Genomic DNA, 19854 nt, shown 5'->3' with positions numbered 1-19854 from the left:
GTTTTGGCGCGGCCAGGCTAGCACCCGTGCACACCGATAGGACAACCGCACCAAAGCTGCAAGCGTTGTCCCTTCAGGCCAAGGCTAAGTGAAGCTAGGCTAGGCTAAGCTCTTGGCTGTGGTATGGCGCTAATTGGTAAAGCCTGTGAGGGACCAACTCGGAATCCAGAGAGACATTCCAGCCAGGTGACAGACAGACAGATAGACAAACAACAACAGATACTTTTTCCTTGATTTCTTTCTACAATGTAACAATAATTATAAAGGCTCAACACGGAAATGGGTCAATAACTTTTTTGGGTCGTCAGGTGATAACCACAGCTAATGCCCATAAATTAATTAGCAATTGGTAATTAATGTATTTCAACGAATAAGCGTTAAAGTAGATAAACCACTAAAAACAACAACAACAAATAAATACATACTATAGTGGCATTAGCTGTGGTTGCACCGCCCTGACGTGTGTAGAATGTCATTGACCTATGCACACACCCAAAGCTGCAAGCCTCGTCCCATCAGCCCTTAGCTAAGCTAAACTAAGCTAAGCTAGGCTAGGCCAAGGTCCTGCCTATGGCATGGCGCTAATGAGTTAAGCCAGCGAGGGCCCTGACACAAAATCCAGACAGATAGAAGAGAACGCTGCAAACAGACAGACAGACAGACAGACAGACAGACAGACAGACAGACAGACACCCTGTGGTGGGATGACACTGAATCCAGCACAGGGCAAAAGGAGCACACGCTCCAGCCAGGTGGGGACAGATACAAATGGGCAACACCGACTGCTGTTTGGCAAGAGGGTTATATTTTTAATAATTTGTGTTGGTCCATCATCAGTTTTTATTGCTTTTTGTATTCACTATAGGGCTCTTTGGCCCCAATTGGTGTTTCATATAATATAGTATTAAATGCTTATATAAATAAACAATGACATTGAGAGCACAGAGACTGACAGACGCTAACCGATTGGAAAGCTATAAAAACACCTGTTTTACAAGACAGTGCTTCCAAACCACTAACATTTTAACAGTGTCCCATGAGAATGCTGGGCATGTTCTCTTGTAAATTCCATTTCACGCCACAACTGACTTCCTGGAATTCCGGTTCCAGTTCTCAGGGTATACTTTTAAAACTGGTGTAACGAAGCACATGGGTAACCATTTCCTGGTATGGGGGTGGGGTGTGGTCTTCATTGATCAATGGGGCCACTGACAGGTTGACATGCTGACAGTAGGCCGAGGGTCTCTCTCTCTCTGGGCATTTCTCAAAACCTAGTGTGCGCACTTCCAAGTGTATTCAGCCTAATTGGTCACTCCCAGTGATTGGATACTCTTTATTAGTCATGCTCAGTGATTGGATACTCCGCAGAGTTCGCCAAAGAGTATCCAATCACTGGGCGTGTGTGTGTGTGTGTGTGAAATAACCTTTGAAATAACCTTGTCATCTGATACCATGCCATTTTGACCCTGTTATTGTGAAACCTACCTCGTTATCTGCACTAACCTTTTCTCTGTATTTTCAACACAGATACAACACTACTGGTATGACACAATGGTTTAACTTAAGTTTTGTAATATCATAATACTAGTGTTGTAATTACACCTTTATAAAACTGATTATAGTAGTACAGTACTACAATAGTGCTATAATAGTATGTCGCAAAGTAAGGTAATGTAATAATGTGTAATGTAATTGTTCTCGTTACGTATTCTATTTATTGTTGTACTCATTATATTTACTACTCAGCTCAGCTATTTCATTCTTTTAAACACTCTACTGAGTGCTAATGTACATTTTTATATCCTCTAAATATTTTAATGTATTTTTACAATAGCTTGTTCTCCTCTGCTTTGTACAAGTGCTGTGGTTGAATGCTTGATTGTGTTTTGTGGGAGTATTGTTTTTAAATGTTAGTATGTCTGTGGTGAAACTGAAGACAAATTTCCACTCTGTGGACAATAAAGTATTCATATTCATATTCATATTCGTATTCGTAATGCGATGTAAGATATAATAATGTAAAATTGTAGTGTATAGGAATGTAGTGTAATGTAAATGCAATGTTATGTATAGTAATGTAATGCAATACTTACGGCTCTTGTGGAACATAGACTTGATCTCCCCTATGGTCGCATTGGGCTCCACCTGCCGAGAGAGAGAGAGAGAGAGAGAGAGAGAGAGAGAGAGAGAGAGAGAGAGAGAGAGAGAGAGAGAGAGAGAGAGAGAGAGAGAGAGAGAGAGTGAGTGAGTGAGTGAGTGAGTGAGTGAGTGAGTGAGTGAGTGAGTGAGTGAGTGAGTGAGTGAGTGAGAGAGTGAGAGAGTGAGAGAGTGAGTGAGTGAGTGAGTGAGTGAGTGAGAGAGAGAGAGAGAGAGAGAAAGAAGAGAGCGTTATAGTGTGTGTGTATGTGTGTGAAACACAGACTTGGATCTTCCTTATGGTTGTTTTGTAAAACACAAGGGAGATGTCTAAGGTTATTGTGTGTGTGTGTGTGTGTGTGTGTGTGTGTGTGTGTGTGTGTGTGTGTGTGTGTGTGTGTGTGTGTGTGTGTGTGTGTGTGTGTGTGTGTGTGTGTGTGTGTGTGTGTGTGTGTGTCAGGAAGTACTGTCCTATTCAGACCAAAGCCTTTGTATGTACAGCCCTCAGTGACCAAGTTCTATACAAAAAGCGATTTTTACAAACTGACTTGGGTTGCGACGCACGCACGACTAAAAAAGTCCAGTTATAAACAGGGGGTGACTAAAATAACACGGATAATTATAAACTTGTGCTGTGTGTGTGATCCACCTCTACGTACAGTGCATGGAAAGTGAAACTGCATGCGTGCCCCAGCTTAAGCTGTATTTTTTTTTGTAAAACTGTATTTCTGTGTAGAAAGTCAAATGCAGCCAGGTGCGTGTGTGTGTGTGTTTTGCATGAAAGTGATAGCCCTCTGATTGACCGCACGTGCGGACACACAAACACACAAACACACACACACACCATTTGCCTACTGCTGTGGTTCCCAATGTAGAAGATTAAACCCAACAACATGCGGACACACCAAACACGCCTACACACACCCACTGCATGCATTTCTTTTTCTTCCTTTTGGCATGACTATGTGTGTGTCTGTGTGTGTGTCTGTGTGTGTGTCTGTGTGTGTGTGTGTGTGTGTGTGTGTGTGTGTGTGTGTGTGTGTGTGTGCGTGTGTGTGCCGTTCTTCTCGTCTCCTGGGTGAAAGCACCTCAAAGAGAAACCATACCGATGCACACACAGCTCCTTCAAACGCGCTACCCTAGCCTGTACACCACACTCGCCTGTACACTGAGCTGCTGGTCATGCTCTGCTGCACCAACAAGAGAAGTTGGCGTCACACAAATGTGACTAGCCACAATAAAGCAGGCCACAAGTACGCTGTGGTGTACAGTTAATCATAGAGTCTGAGATCAACAGGTTCTAAGCTTTACAACGATACGGTGTGCATGGAAATCACATGGAATCCTCGTCCCAAACACACACACACACTATTCTAAGAAGGTGGAGAGATGAGATCCTGTATGGCCACTTTATCTGTGAATCATTAACATTATGAAAGACCTCTGCTCTGCCAACTGCACAGCTCTGGTTGCACTGGTTGCCATAAGGTTCAAGTATTTTCATATCATCGAAATGTCAGTCTACGCACAAGCACGCACGCACACACACACATAAGAAGGAGAGTCTACTGAAACTGAAGGTAGCTTACAATGACTGTCTCAGGATTCTCCTAAAGAAACCAAGGAGTACTAGAGCAAGTGGGTTATTCTGCAAATTAGGTATAACTACTTTTATGGCACTGTTAAGAAATCTTACCTCTAAGTTCATGAGCAGTCTTGACTGTGCAAAAAATGAGCTTATTGCTCGATTGGTTGATCCAAGTCGTAGCTCTGTAAGATATATGTCTACTATCTGGGAACACTGGTATGAGTGCCTTCACTAGCTTCCCTTTTTTATTGGACAACGTGTATTCTATTGTATTGTTGATGTGTGTATTGCAATGTGTCCAATGTGGGCTCTGAGCCTGTAATTAAGTTTTTATATATAATGAAGGTACAGTGATATCTAAAATTCACTGGTCTGAGTACTGGATGGATGAATGAACCATTAAAAACCAATACTCCTACTGAGTACACAAGATCTGGTTGCAATGTACAAAGCTTGCTTACGCACAAAAAAGTTACGCAAGTAACTTTGCATGCAAATTTTTAGATGTACACAAATATGCTTCAACTCCAGATAATCCCTTTGAAATGTACATGTACAATAACATGCTCTACCCCCAGGATAGCTAGGTGACATATGGTCGTGACTGACCCACAGAGATATAAGATGGTTGTAACACTTCTGCCAGTCACTTTTTCTTTAATTGCCTTTCAGAATGAACCAGACTGCAACTCAATCCATTAGCTTTAACCTACAGACCAGCTGCTCTCTTGGCACCAAGGCTGGGTGGGTACAATCATAAACTAAAAATAAACTTAATGTATACATTAAGCGTCCAGACTCAAGGTGAGCAGCAGTGACGTTGAATCACATTTCACATACCGGTGCTGTAGGCGTGCTGCAGGGAAAGTATCTGACCGAGATCAACACAAAATCAAATACAGATACATTGGTTTTAAAATCAATAGGTAAGACTTCAGGAATACGCTTGCTGCAGGATATGCATGTGTGTGTGCACATTTCGTGCATATTTATATGTACATTTTGCGTGAGGTAAGGCAAGGCACACAGACACGTACACAGTGCAGAATTGACACAACAGCGAGGGGCAATCTTCCGCATGCCAACAGCCTTGTTGAGGCAGCGATAGTCAACTAAGTAATGATGGAAAATATTAATGAGAGCGAGAGCCTCATTGGCCATCAGTCACCTAGGTGATATCTTGAGACCCCAGTGTCAAACATAATGCCATGATAGTTCTGCAGCAAGTATATGCACTCGTTCGTACACAGTTCTGCATGTTGTCACACAGCAAGCATATTCCTGCCTTAAAACTCTCCCTCAAGTAGCAACCCTATCTCACGCCTTTCGTGAAGTTTTCACGGAAAAAAATGGGGCAAATAACTACAAACTAGGTGGTGCATTCACGTTATTGCCCGTTTTTCGTGGTTGGACAACGCTTGCAAGTAGAGCCACTCGCCGACCCTATCCGCCTAATTTCAAGATACACTGTGTAGGACTGTGGCCAGAGTAGGTATTGCAACTATGCTGTTCATTGAAACTGTGCTGGCTAATTGTCAAATTTGATCTTTTCATGAATATTTACTAAACGATAAACTATACTAGTATGATGATAGATTTTGGACGTTTCACCAAGATCATCTTCTTCAATAAAAATCGAAGGATGGTTGTTCTGCTCTGCGTGTTCAAACTAACTCTTTTGCAAAAATAAAAATGAGTCTTGATGTAGTAATTAAAAGGGTCAATCAAGTTGTAGTTTATTAGCGATAAGAGAAGGATTACAAAAAGATAAATGAATAAAAGAAATAAAGAATAAAAGTAAAAAGTAATAGGTAAAAGACGAGGAGAGACTAAGTCTCGCCAATTCCAAAAAAATGACAAAGTCTTTGCAAAATTAAATCTGCACGAGGGCAAGGTTCAAGTATCCCTTCTCTAAGAATGACAAAATGGAGGACGAAGGCCAAAGGCTTTATACCCCAGACTTGCCACGTCTCCACCATATCTCTCTTCACAGAAACAACACACTCTTACTGTAATCTTTCCACCGTATGTCCCTCATGTTGTTTACCAGTAACCTTGTGTTTATCTTTAAGTTAAAAAGTGAAAAGTGTCCGGCGCCAAGTATGCAAGTACCCGGAACCAAGGATGCAAGGATATGTCCTAAACATACATAGCAACCAGCAAAAACACACTTCTAAGGAGATGCCCTTTCTGGCCTGGAGACGGTAACTCGTCAGTTCTCCCTGCAAGCACTAATTGCCTCCGGCTCCAACAATAGTTGTAAATATGCCCAATAGTCGTAAATATGCTCTATCTGAGCAAAAGAAAGAAAAGTATTTCTGGAAATTCAAAAAGTGAACAAGGAGAAGATCCCCCTTTTCATGCATGAAAACCACAATTTTCCCAGTCAATTGAATTATTTAGAATTTGATGGTGGTTTTAAGTACTCGCAAAACATTTGTGAATGTGTGCATGAATTTTGGAAAGAAACTGCTAAAAACATTAAAAACTGCTAAAAATATTACAAAGTGCACATTTAAATATTGTGAGGGTGACGTGGCTCAATGGGCTAGTGCACCGTACCCTTACATCGAAGAAGAACCTGGGCTCAATTGCAGCGCCAGACCACTTCCCAATCCTTCCCCAATTCTCTCTCTGTGGCTTCTCTAAATATATCAATGTGCAGTGTATTGCAGCTATAGCCCTTTAACTAATTCAATAATCAATAGATGCCTTTCACCATGTTTGGATCTGAAAAATGGCTGAACCCTAACATTTACCAATTTCTAAGTGTTAAACGAGCTCCACATTTCCCGTAAAGCTCTGTGTCTACTTTTTCCCCCCTCCTTTTTTTTCTTGGTGGAAATTAATACTTGTGCATCTAGCTTTGCAGCTGCTCCCCATCAATAAGCTGGGCGTTTATAGCATTAGGTATTTAAAAATAAATGCCAGCCACAAATGCCTTACATGTGATGCAACATATTAAGGATAGCACACAATCTAACACAGATACCATTTCATCACAGTGTCGGTGCCGGTGCCACTGTGAAAAAGTGTTACCTCTCTTTCTCGTTACATCATGTTTTACACAATAGAGCAAACAACTCATCAAAACGTTTCAATTGGATACTTCATTGTTTTCTGCAGGCCGAGCTTGTAGCCTAAATTCCTTACGTAAGATCTATTTTTAGACTTGCGTTTTAGACCAGGGGTGTCAAATATAAGGCCCGGACTTGAAGAGAGAAAAAAAGAAAAAATGAAGAAAAAAAGTCTGTAGCCCACTATTAGATGTCAGGGTCTCAATACTTGATAACGATGTCATTTCTCACCATTTACAGTCCATGATAACTAATATACCTGCTGTCACCTTGAGATGATTAATAGCAATGCAATTCTATGATTCAGAAATGTGCGATATTTCGCAATTAGGTTACCGGTCCGGCTCGCTTAAAATCAAGTTGGCTGTATGTGGCCCTTGAACTGAAATGAGTTTGACACCCCTGTTTTAGACTTACTGTGTGTTCAGCTACACTCATATTAAACTACTGATATTGAAGCCATTGATTTGATTGAGTCAATCTGAAAATGCTAATAGTGAACTACTTAGGGCTTCCGCACACCGGCTCCGACAAAGTGCTGAGCACTGCTCAGCTAAAATTCGATTCCATTGTTTTCAATAGAACCACGCACACTGGCGTCGATGTCCGCGGACATTCTCCGATGTCGGATAGCAATTAGAGACAAGTTCTATTTTGTCGGCGCCGCCCATTGACTATCAATGCAATGTTCGGGTGAAATTGGGTTTGGGGGTCCGAATTCTGTCGGAAGCAAAAGTGCGCCGCACTTTGTCGGAGCCGGTGTGCAGAGGCCCTTAGACTAGCGTTGCGCTTCTGTACTTAGTGTGAGCAAAAAGTAGGTATACCCTTTAGAATTTCTTACATTGTTGAGTAAATTAGTCAAACAATGTGGTGTGACCTTCCCTAAAGCCACAAGAAGGAACAGACGGTGTCTGCTTTAACCAATACCACCAGAAAAATTACATTATCATCGTATTTTCGCGAAGACCAGACTATGTATTGTGACCAATTTCAGCAGAAATATAAAGCTGCAAGCAGCAATGCGGGGCCAAGCAGTAAACTTGGCAAAGTTGCCACGGCAACAGAAGGAACTGTAGCGCCCCCTTTGGCCCAAATCTCACCAATGTTGGGGTGCATTTCTTGGAGGGGAAAATGGGGAGAGAGACGGGGAGGGTCGGCAAAGGACCTGGGCTGGGAATCAAACCCGGGTCAGCCGCATGATAGACGAGTGCCCTACTGGTTGGCCACGGCAGGGCCTGTGCTGCCCTTGATTTATATTGAGTAACACATTTCCATTCCCTCTCAAATTAGTCTATAAAATATCAGCAAGTAATTTCTATACTTGAGAGGCTTGCTTTTTGGACAGCAATTATAATCCTCTGTGATCATTCTATTTAGTAAAATTGTTTATATGACATACAATATTATGGAAAAGAATCAGGAGCCTACTGAAAATAGATATGGTCTTTGAAATCCTAAACATAAGAATCCTATAGGCTGCAATGTAATGTTGGCCAGTCTTTTGAGAGACTGGTCTGAGGAATTGGTGTACATAGAAGTAACGTGTGTGTGTGTGTGTGTGTGTGTGTGTGTGTGTGTGTGTGTGTGTGTGTGTGTGTGTGTGTGTGTGTGTGAGAGACAGAGGAACCGAGAGAACAACAATGGTCTCTCTCTCTCTCTCTCTCTCCCTCCCTCCCTCCCTCCTTCCCTCTCTCTCCCTCTCCCTCTCCCTCTGTCTGTGTGTGTGGGGTGGGGGGTGATGGGGTATGTGCAGGGGCTGGGGCAGTGGGGCTTTGGTTGACACTAGAGCAATAGCAGAACTACGCACACACCTAAGCTCTCGTCTCTTGTGTGTCCAGAGACCCCCTGCTGAGAATGGTGTCAGTGAACGTGCGCAGGTGCCGTTGGCAAAGGGGACAGAGAGATGAGAAAAATCCCTCCATTCTTTCCACAATTTTGAATGGCTGCTGTGAGCTGATAGTTTTTTCAATCGTTACGAAAATCCATACCTGGGTGCAACATAGTGTGAAGATGACCTGTGTACCAATATTTTGAAAATTGGGAGTACGGTTCAAAAGATACAGGCAAAAATGTAACTAAAATTTTGACCTGCTGGTGGCGCTACAGAGTTTGAGCTGGGGATTTAATTTTTTTGTGGTGGGTCATGGGATGGACTTCTGTGTGTGTAAAGAATCCTAGCCTAATTCGACAAACGGTTACTGAGATATGACCTCACTTCCTGTTTCGCCACTTTTACGACAATTTTGATTGGCTGTCACGGCTAAACGATAAAAGATATCCAATATTCCTTGAGACCCCATGTGTAACTCAGTCCAGAGATACTATGTACCAAGTTTCGGGCGAATTGATCAAAAAGTGCGGGAAAAATAGCATTTTTATTGAATTTTACAAAATTCAAAATTGCGGGAAAACTATACACGCAGGGTACAATATCATCACTAGTTCTCGGATTTGTCCTGGGCCAAGGATTCCAGGGATACCAAATTTTTGAAAATTGGACCAGCGATTCAAAAGTTACAAGCAGAAATGTACCTGCAACTTTGACCTGCTGGTGGCGCTAGAGCATTGGGGCTGGGGACCTATAAATCGCTGCGGGTAATGTTGATGCTGCCTTGAATATGTGTGCCAATTTTCACAACTTTCCTATGTACGGTTCTATGGGCTGCCATAGACTTGCAGAGGGAGAAGAATTTTGACTGGAGTCAATGAGGGAACTAAAACACTAGGGGCCTTCCCCAGCTTCGCTGCTTGGCCCCTAATAAGACATTTGAAAGGGGGTGCCAACTTGTTCCTCCCACTGTGGTTGGTACAGTAATAAGGAGGAAGTAGCACATCATTTTACACAGATGGCATTTTTAGCAAGTATTCTTTGGCCCCTTCCACTTTATTACGACAGGGCAGGACAGCTGAAGAGGTGGACATCGAACCCAAGTTCCCGGCGTAACAGTATGGCGCCTTAGTCACTTGAACCAAGGCCACAACGATCGCACTTATGATGATGAGATGACCGTTATGATGAATGATTTTGCGGAAAGTTGGTCGGCCCTTTGTCACAATGACAGAAGGAGATGGGGAAGGGGAAGGAAATGACCTAGGGCCAGACTCTGACTTGGATCCTTAGCCCACCGAGCCACCCCACATCAGCCATCAGTGAAGTATTCAATATGTTTTTATTCTCCTCTGAAACTTTTCTCTTAACTTAATCCTCTCCTCTTAACTTTATCCTCTCCATAATGTTCACGCTGTGCTGATGTAACCCGGCATATTACTGTGTAGTCCGTCCCCCTGGAGGCCATGAACTCGCCACCACGCCAATAGGAGTCACAGCACGATACCGCTGAACTAAAGAACCAGTCCGTTATCCCAGCGCTACCAATACTGTATGAGGCTAATGGAGGGAGGTTTACTTACGTTCCACGGCAACTCTGCTAGTTGGCCTCCATTACACTGACCAAATACAGGGTAACAGCTCCCTTAAGGATTAAAAAAGGGTCACTACTCCACATTAAAGTCTTAACTACATAACACCATCGCTACAGTGTTAAGCTTGGTTTAGAGGAGGAAGACGGTGTGCATTACCTGCATGACATGCATTTAGACTGCTGCCATCTTGTTAGACACATCTATTTAGACCCGTCCTACTTATCACTGCTTGTTTTCAGTTATACTGTTACAGAAGTGCATGTGGGTAGGGGAGCTGACACAAGCTGGGACAAAGGGGTCAGTTATCCCGGGCACAGGGAGACACAGGGGCCAAAATCGGGTCCCTGTTACATTATTGGGTGAGGGGGCTTTCAGATGACTTTGTCCCAGGCCTGGCCAAAGCAGTCAGTGGCCCTGCATGTGGGTGTACTCAAACTGCAAAAAAAAAAAATCTGAATACTTCCTTGGAGTGTGATTTCAAGGAATCAGATTGCAGGGAAACCCACAAAACCACACTCAATAGTTTCCTCTCCAACTTAAAAAAAGTTAATTGCACCATGCCCAGGAAAAGTTCTTCAGTGACAGCACGAGCGTGCAAGGAATGATCTAAATTCAAAACGAGTGACTGTATTCGGTTTGCATGTTGAGTCGAGAGTCGTGTTCAGGGAAATATTGCACTTGCAGTTCACTTTTCCCCACATGTAAATGGAATATTCCAGAACGTTTGGTCTAAACTGAACACTGACAATATTCCACTTGAAACCAGCTGTGCATGTAGCTGCAAGGCTTATTATCATCGACTTTCAAATCTCTTCCAGACCAAGAGCATAACAATTAACATTTCCCAAACGGCATGGTTGACCCGCCTCCCTAGGTTTGCTACTGGTTGAATGGTTTCCGACAAAGTCGGTGGAGATCCCGATTTTTCAGGAGATCAGAAACGATATTTACATTGCTCTTGGCCTGACTAGAAGCAACCCAAAGATGTTGCGCCACTAGGAGGGCGTGGCCTGGCTAGTAGCTGCAGCTCATTGAGGACAGTTTCACGCTGTTAACATGTTGCACGGCAAGTTAGCTCTTCTTGTTTTCACTTATACTGCCACAGAAGTACATGTGCAGTGCACAAAAATAAACATGCAACATAATTGCTTTGGGGAGCAAGTTAATGGCATCATATTGCGTTGAGATAAACCACACTGGTGTCCTCTCCTACTTGCATTTCAGCGACAGACTCAGGACAGCTTGATGCAGAAAACATTTTTGGTTGGACATGGTGTGCATGCAAAAGAAGAGAGCTGTAAGTATGAGAAGCAGCTAGAGAGGGTGCTTCTTTTCCACGTTTCCATAGTTACAGTATACCTTTCCACTTTCCACTGACCACGCACTCAGTGCAGTAAACAGAATATAGAGCGACGAGCTGACCCAATACACACACGCGCACTCACACTCACACACACACACAGTGCAGGAGAGGAGGGAACACACACTAAACAGAATCATGTAGGGAAAGAGCTGACCCTTGTACACACACACGCACGCACGCACGCACACACGCACGCACATGGACACGCACACACACACACGCGCACACACACGCGCACACACACGCGCACACGCACACAGCAGTAAACACTATGTAGGGGAGAGAGCTGTATATTGTGCAAATGAACATGCGCACTCACACACACGCATGTACGCACACACGCATGCACGCACGCCAGTAAACACACAGCATGTAGGTAGGGGAAAGACCTGACCCTTCCCTGGCTGTCACATGACCTGTGTGTGTATGTGGCATACAATCCATCATTCTCCCAACACGCACACACACTCCCATCATTCTCCCTGCTGTTATAAAAAGCAGGGACACCCTATGAGGGTGACCATGCCTTTGAACAGCACATTACACCACTGACAAAGTCAGTCAGTCTCTCTCTCCCTCTCCCTCTCCCTCTCCCCCTCTCCCTCCCTTTCTCTCTAGGCTTGCTTCATGGCGAATCTAACCGCAATAGGCTCAATGTCATTAATCTTCTACCATTATACTACTAAATAAGTCTTTCTGTATCTCTCTCATATCTAAGCAGTCCCATCAACATTAACCTTGTTATACTACTTAATATCTGTAGATGGGTTCAACTTCAAAGTGCAGGTGTGCTGTGCAACTGAGCTACCTATAGATTAAAGTTTGGCTACATTGGTGCCAGGGACAGTACATAGTTCAAGTTTCAGTTTCAGTGTTTGTCACTGTACAGTATGTATAGTCTATGATGAAGAATGTCAGAATCGTCATAAGCCTCCATTATGATGTCACAAGGCCCCTAACACACTAAGGATCATCATAAACCTACATTATGATGTCACAAGGCCTCTCACACACCAAGAATCGTCATGAACCTACATTATGATGTCACAAGGTCCCTAGCACACTACATTCCATTCCGTATGAAATCACAAAAGGAAAAGTTCATGTTGTAGCATTCACCATGGACCACCAGATAAAATGTGAGCACCTGGTACAAATGTTAAAGGGGGGTTTGCAGGTTTACCAACATTCTTAAATAATTTGATGACATCACGTTGGGGACTCCCATAGACATCATAGTATTCTGTCCCCAACGTGATGTCATAATCAAATTATTTAAGAATGTTGGTAAACCTGCAACCCCACCTTTAAGCTCATTGTGGTCTAAAATCAGTATTTCAGTAAAATAGTAATCACTAAAGTCTGAGACTCCATCTTTGTTGATGAGGAAAAGGGGGGATTCTCTAGTAGTGGCTGCTAGGCTGTGAGCATTCCATTCCACATGACATCACAAAGGCCATTCCGAAATGCAAATGACATCACAAAGGCCATTCCAAATGACGTAACAAAGGCCATTCCAAATGACATCACAAAGGCATTCTATATCATATCAGAAAAGGTAAAGGGTTCTCTCTGTCTCTCTCTCCATCAATAGGGACCAGTGTCATGGCTTGGAACCCTTCGCTAGGCTGAGAACTTATCCGGAGATCCCCAGATAATCCCTATGGAATGGCTTCCGGACACTCCCGGTGGATCCCCGACACCCCCCACCCCCTCCTTCAGTCAACCCTTACCGGACCCCCTCCCCCTTAAGTGTGAGGACACTTTTAAACCCGGCCAAAAAGGTGTCAAGCAGAGCTCTGCTTGCACTGCCCGTCCATCCTCAAGTGGCCAGCTGAACTGACGTGGTGTAATGCAAAAGCTATGCCGTCAAGACCACGCAACATGATACCCACGCGACATGACCACACGCCACTTCCCAAAACCAAGCCCTTTTGACGGGTCCACATCCAGATTCAGCCGGGGAAAAAAAGGAAAATGAGAGAGCGGGGGGTGGGGGGAGAATATTCCTGTTTTGGTTCTAAGGTGAAACTGATAGCCCGTGGCCTTCTTTTGGAGGGGTTCCCATATTTTCAGACACACACGCACGAATGCGCATGCACGCACGCACGCACGCACGCACACACCTTATGAATGTAAAACAGTGCTGGAGCAACCCAGCCCTGCCCAGAGCTAAACTTGGTGACAGGCTGTAGCACTGCAAATCTCAGTGTGTGTGTGTGTGTGTGTGTGTGTGTGTGTGTGTGTGTGTGTGTGTGTGTGTGTGTGTGTGTGTGTGTGTGTGTGTGTGTGTGTGTGTGTGTGTGTGTGTGTGTGTGTGTGTGTGTGTGTGTGTGTGTGTGTGTGTGTGGTCGTGTCAATGTGGCGAGTGCAAGGTGCCGGCGGGTATTTTATTTCTGATTTATTTTCATCTCTCGTTTTACTTAACTGAAAATCACCGACGATTAATGCGTCTTGTCTAAACTTAATCCCTACACTGTATCGTTGTGACTTAATGTTGCCAGACAAGACCTACAGCTCTAGCACAGCAAAACAGATAAACAGACACAGATAGATAGACAGACAGACAGATAGACAGAGATACAGCGATCAGATAGAGAGACAGATAGACAGAAAGATAGAAGGATGGATGGACGGACAGACTAACGGAAGTACAGACAGGCAAACTGGCAGACAAATACGTAGACAGACAGACGGACAGATACACTGGCAGACAAATAGACAGGCAGGCAGACAGCAAGAGATGCATAATCTAGACATAAAACACGGAGACACAAAAGGTCTAAACCTACAGTACTATGTGGTATCTACTGCCAAACAACACTAAAAGCAACAGCACAGTGGAGTGTGTGTGTGTGCTTTAAGAAGCTGGTTCATAAGCACACCAAGTAAATTAACCTGGAAAAATAGTCAGGTGCATAGACAGACAGACTGACAGACAGACGGAAAGACAGACAGAGAGACAGACGGACAGACTGAGAGATAGAGAGACTCACAGATGGATAAAAAAACGGAAACCAACACAGTACACAACTCAACAGATAAATCAAATGAAACTTTTGTCTTACCTTATCCAAGAAGCAGAGCTTGTCCTTGGTCTTCGCATCCAGAATCTCCACCTTGGAAAAGACAACAATCCTCTTAGTTTTTCAATCAGGTCTACTGTACTATCCATGCCTACTAGCAAGTGTAACCAGTGTATTTGCCCAAAAATAAAAATGGAAAAGGACTTTCCTCTTGTCAAGAAAGCAGAACCGATCTTCCATAGTGTTACGTGTAAGTGTTGTGTACACCAGTGTTTCCCAACCTTTTTTGTCTCATGTACCCGCCGAGCCTTTTTGTTGTGCGACGAGTACCCCCTAACTTGTGTTTTACATTGTTTTTTCCTATTCCAGTGTGACTATGCTCCATGCATTTGTTAAAATTAAAATTTTCCAAGTACCCCCTTCAGTGTGCTCGCGTACCCCTAGTGGTACACGTACCCCTGGTTGGGAAACACTGGTGTACACTGTTAGAACTCCTCACTTTTCCAGATCTTTCAGCGCAGGCCTTTTGCCAACAAAACATCTATCCTCTACTTGTACTTCTAACAAGTGCTCCAAACTTCTTTTTTCGTTAAAAAACAAACATGACCAAAAAAAGAAAGTCAAAGAAATATGACTACTAACAAATGACATGGACGAGACCTTCTAGATCTTTCTCAGGACTTCCCAGGGAAAAAAGGTCTACCATCTCCATCTAGCAAGTGCCCCAAACTTTCTACAAACTTTCTGTTCCATTCCTTTCAACCACCATGCATGAGAGTAGAGATCTTTCAGATCTTTTAGCCCAGCATTTCTTTTTTTCCTTAAAAGCATGACCAATAAAGAAAAGTCCCCGTTCCTCGTATTGACCACGATGGTGGAGACCTTCCAGATCATTCAGTTCAAAAACATCTACTATCTACTTCTAACTAACAGTCTGCTCAATTCTTGAGCTCTTTCAGATCATTTAGCTCAGCACTTTTCACAAAAAAGCTCATTTTTGGGGGGCTCAGACAACAGGTGCTATAGCCACAACTAAAGTAATTAATGTATTGCAATGAATATGCTTCTCAAGATAATCCACTTTAAAGTAAATAAAAATATTTAAAAAATCCACACTATAATGGCTGATGTGTGCTACTACTATAACGTCATTGACCTGTAACAGCAGTAACACATTGACATAAATTAAATGAAATAACAGCAACTTAAAAGTATGTCCACCTCGAAAAAGACAACCGCCTTCTTGGTTTTCTTGGCCGGCTTGCGCTTGGCGGGCATTGGGGTGGGGGGTCCCACGGCCAGGTTCCCATTTTGGGATTTTCTAGGCATCGTGGCCTCAAACGCCAAAGCATCCATGGCTGCAGATGTCTTCTTTTATCCTCTTTATCTATATATTTATTTATTCTTGTCTTCTTATTCTTCTCCTCCTGAATCACAGTCTCCTCTCTCTCCTCTCCTCCCAACCACACTATGTTCAACACTATCTCTCTCTCTCGATCAAAAATGTATCTACTACCAGTATCTATCCATCTATCATCTATTCACTTCTCAAGCCGTCTGTCCTCCTCTTACCAACCTCACAGTATCAAGCACAGACTCCCCCCCCTCTCTCTCTGTCTTTCTTGTCTTACTCCTCTATCTAACCATCTAAATATCTATCCATCCATCAGTTGCCACTTCTCGGTTCCAAGTTTCTTTGCTTTTTTTCTCGTCTCCTCCACCTCTCGTGGGCCTGGTTTGTTTTTCCGCTCTTAATCCGACTGTGCCGCGCCGCCTCTCCACACCATTCACTTCTCCTCTGTCTGTTTCTCTCTAGCGTTTCTCTCTAACGTCTCTCTCTCTCTCTCTCTCTCTCTCTCTCTCTCTCTCTCTCTCTTCTCCTCTGTCTCAGTTTCTCTCTAGCGCATGTTCCCCACCCCTCTCTCAGTCTTCCTCTCCTACCCATTCCCTCTCCCATTCCCCCCGCCCTCTCTCTCTCTCTTCTCCTCTGTCGGTTTCTCTCTAGCCCCTACTCTCTGGTCCCCCTCTCCTTCCTCTCCGTCTCTCTTTCTCAGTCTCACTTCTCTACATGTTTCTAGCGTGTGTTCCCCACTCTTTCAGTCCCCCTCTCCTCCCTCTCCCATTCCCCCTCTCTCTCTCTCCCTCTCGATTCTTCTCTGTCCATTACAATCTTGCTTGCTCCCCTTCTCTCTCCCTCTCTATCTCTCCCTCTCGTTCTCTCTCAACAACAGTGGCACGCTGCCTTCCACAGCTGTGAATATAAATCTCTCTCTCTCTCTCTCTCTCTCTCTCTCTCTCTCTCTCTCTCTCTCTCTCTCTCTCTCTCTCTCTCTCTCTCTCTCTCTCTCTCTCTCTCTCTCTCTCTCTCTCTCTCTCTCTCTCTCTCTCTCTCTCTCTCTCTCTCTCTCTCACACACAAAAGTTATTGGTCTCTCTCTCTCTCTCTCCATCATTAATGAGTATGTCACATCTATAGAAGTGACCGCCACCAGTTGTCCTCTGATGTTACCCTAAATGTCACCACACACACCCTCCTTGGACAGACACAGCATGTACATACCACACACACACACACACACACACACACACACACACACACACACACACCTGACTGACATCCAATGAAAGAACTGTTGTGGCGTCAGTGCATGCATACTTACTATACACACACTTGGTGCGCAACACACACACACACACACGCACACGCACAGCAAAGGATCCAGATAAACCAAGTTATTTATGCATGTCAACGGCATGGTCAAACTAAACTAAACTAAATCCTTTACACACGCATGCACGCACGCGCAAGCACGCTTGCAGACACATACACTGTGTAAATTTTAATCTGAGATTTCACGCCCCCAGTGTGTGTGTGTCATGTCTCGAGTATGTGTGTGTGCGTGTGTGTGTGTGTGTGTGTGTGTGTGTGTGTGTGTGTGTGTGTGTGTGTGTGTGTGTGCGTGTGTGTGTGTGTGTGCGTGTGTGTGTCGGGGCTAGCCCTGGCTGGTGTGGGTGTGCGTGTGTGTGTGTATCAGGTGAAAGGCTATGGGTCAGACGGCCACAAAGGCTGTATAAGGGGTGTTTCCCTCACACACACACACACACACACACACACACACACACACACACACACACACACACACACACACACACACACACACACACACACACACACACACAGGCTAATTTTATCTGTCTGTCTGTCTGCCTTGCCAGCCTGCGAACACATGGACAAGGGGAGTTAGCCATGGCCATCTGTCTGTCTATCTATCTGTCTGTCTATCTGTCTGCCTGCCTGCCTATCTATCCGTCTGCCTGCCTGCCTGTCTGTCTGTCTGTCTATCTGTCTGCCTGTCTGTCTATCGGTCTGCCTACCTGTGTATCCGTCTGTCTGTCTGTCTGTCTACCTGCCAGTCTGTCTGTCTGCTGCTGTTGCCTGCAAACACATGCACAGAGGAGATTGTTTCACCATTAACAATCTTTCTGTCCGTCTATACAAAAGTCACCTATTACATTACACTTTACATTACATTACAACTACATTACACTTAGCTAACGCTTTCATTTATTCAGGGTGACTTACAACTACTATTTTTCAGGGTATTGGTTACAGTCCCTGGAGCAATGTGGGGTTAGGTGCCTTGCTCGAGGTATTCTAAGATATTATGTTTGTCTTTTTTTATTATTATTATTATTGTAATAAAGATTAGATACAAACATTGAGAAAGCGGGGTATCGTGCACATATTAATAAATAGAGGGAAAAAAGCCATAAATAGCCATTAAGACTTTTCTTCTGTTCAGTCCTTCAAGGGATTTAAAATAAAATTTCAGTTCTTTCTTGAAACAAACAAAAGAAGGGTTTCTTCCTCCCCATTTGCATTTGTGAATATGGTATTTCCCCAAGACTATTAACAAATTCAAAATAAAAACATATGGTTCACATAGATCCTCTCTTTCAAATAAAAGTAAAATATCTTTCATACTTAAAGAAACACTACACGACCATACCTCACAACACAGACGCTCAACCTCAATCCAGAAAAATCTTGAGTAAAAACACTCGTAAAATAAATGACAAACAGATTCAGACATAATACCACAAAAAACACATACATCTGGCACACCTACTTTGAATCGTTGTAAAAGTGTGTTTGTGGGGTAAATTAAATGTAATATTTTAAATGAGACTTCCTTAATTTTGTTATTTAGTACATATTTATTAAGGGCAGGCCAAATCTTATCCCAAATAACATCATCAAATAAGCCATTCCAATAACTTTTACACCTTGGAGTAACAGGTTTTTGTATCATCTGTCTTAACCATTTATTGTTACATTTTCTATCTCTAATGTTTACACCATTGAGAAATAGATTATAAATGTGTGGATTGGACTGCTCATAGGGAGCTGTAGATAGTATTCTCGTAAAATATGTTTGTCATATACCATCACTTCATATCATATGGTTGTTTTCTGAACTGAAGGGCAACAAAAGTTTGAAAGGGCCTATTACGATACTGCCACCTTGCATCGCGCTACAGTATTGTGACTGCTGTGTATCATGACGATTTCTCAGTTCGATACAATATCGTTACAGCCCTACTGCTTTCACTCCCTAAAACACAAACACACACACCTTAATCTAAATTTTCTCTCTCTCGCTTTCTCTCGCTTTCTCTCTCTCTCTCTCTCTCTCTCTCTCGCTTTCTCTCGCTTTCTCTCTCTCTCTGGTTGTGGAACCACTGACAAGTGTCGGAAACAAGTTGGCATGCAAGCATGCGCACACACACACACACACACACACACACACACACACACACACACACACACACACACACACACACACACACACACACACACACACACACACACACACACTACTAGTACACACATAGTAAAAGTATATTCCTAATGCCACAATCATCCTCCTTAACCTTCTCTCTCTCTCTCTCGGTTTTGTTGGTGTAAACACTGTTCTGTTGGTAGGCTGGGGTCAGGTAGTCCCGTGTGTGTGTGTGTGTTGTGTGTGTGTGTGTGTGTGTGTGTGTGTGTGTCTGTGTCTGTGTCTGTGTCTGTGTGTGTGTGTGTGTGTGTGTGTGTGTGTGTGTGTGTGTGTGTGTGTGTGTGTCTTCTCAAGACCTTAGAAAAAGCCCTACTGGTAGTTCAACTATTTATCACATTCAGACACACTCACACACTGTCAGACTCCAAGCATGCACTGCGCGCGCACACACGTATCTC

At 43.5% G+C, this 19854-nt stretch overlaps 1 protein-coding gene across 2 annotated transcripts in view; it reads right to left on the bottom strand.

Annotated features, from left to right (window-relative positions):
- The window catches only part of tecrb (trans-2,3-enoyl-CoA reductase b), a 40488-nt gene that overhangs the window by 18379 nt on the left and 2255 nt on the right, over positions 1-19854 (bottom strand). Inside the window, exons 1-3 of one of the 2 annotated variants that reach the window (XM_063204346.1) lie at positions 15835-16583; positions 14656-14706; positions 2094-2145 (exon numbers count right to left, since the gene is read on the bottom strand). In XM_063204346.1, the coding sequence (XP_063060416.1) occupies positions 2094-2145; positions 14656-14706; positions 15835-15969 (238 nt within the window). In that variant the 5' untranslated portion in view covers positions 15970-16583. Of the gene's footprint in view, positions 1-2093; positions 2146-14655; positions 14707-15834; positions 16584-19854 lie in introns of those variants that run through there. The other variant, XM_063204353.1, reaches the window with a different exon arrangement.

The sequence above is a fragment of the Engraulis encrasicolus genome, chromosome 1 (genome assembly GCF_034702125.1).
Source record: "Engraulis encrasicolus isolate BLACKSEA-1 chromosome 1, IST_EnEncr_1.0, whole genome shotgun sequence".
In the NCBI taxonomy this organism is placed as follows: Eukaryota; Metazoa; Chordata; class Actinopteri; order Clupeiformes; family Engraulidae; genus Engraulis; species Engraulis encrasicolus.
The sequence above is the reverse complement of the archived record's forward strand: the minus strand, read 5'-3'. Positions and strand labels throughout refer to the sequence as shown.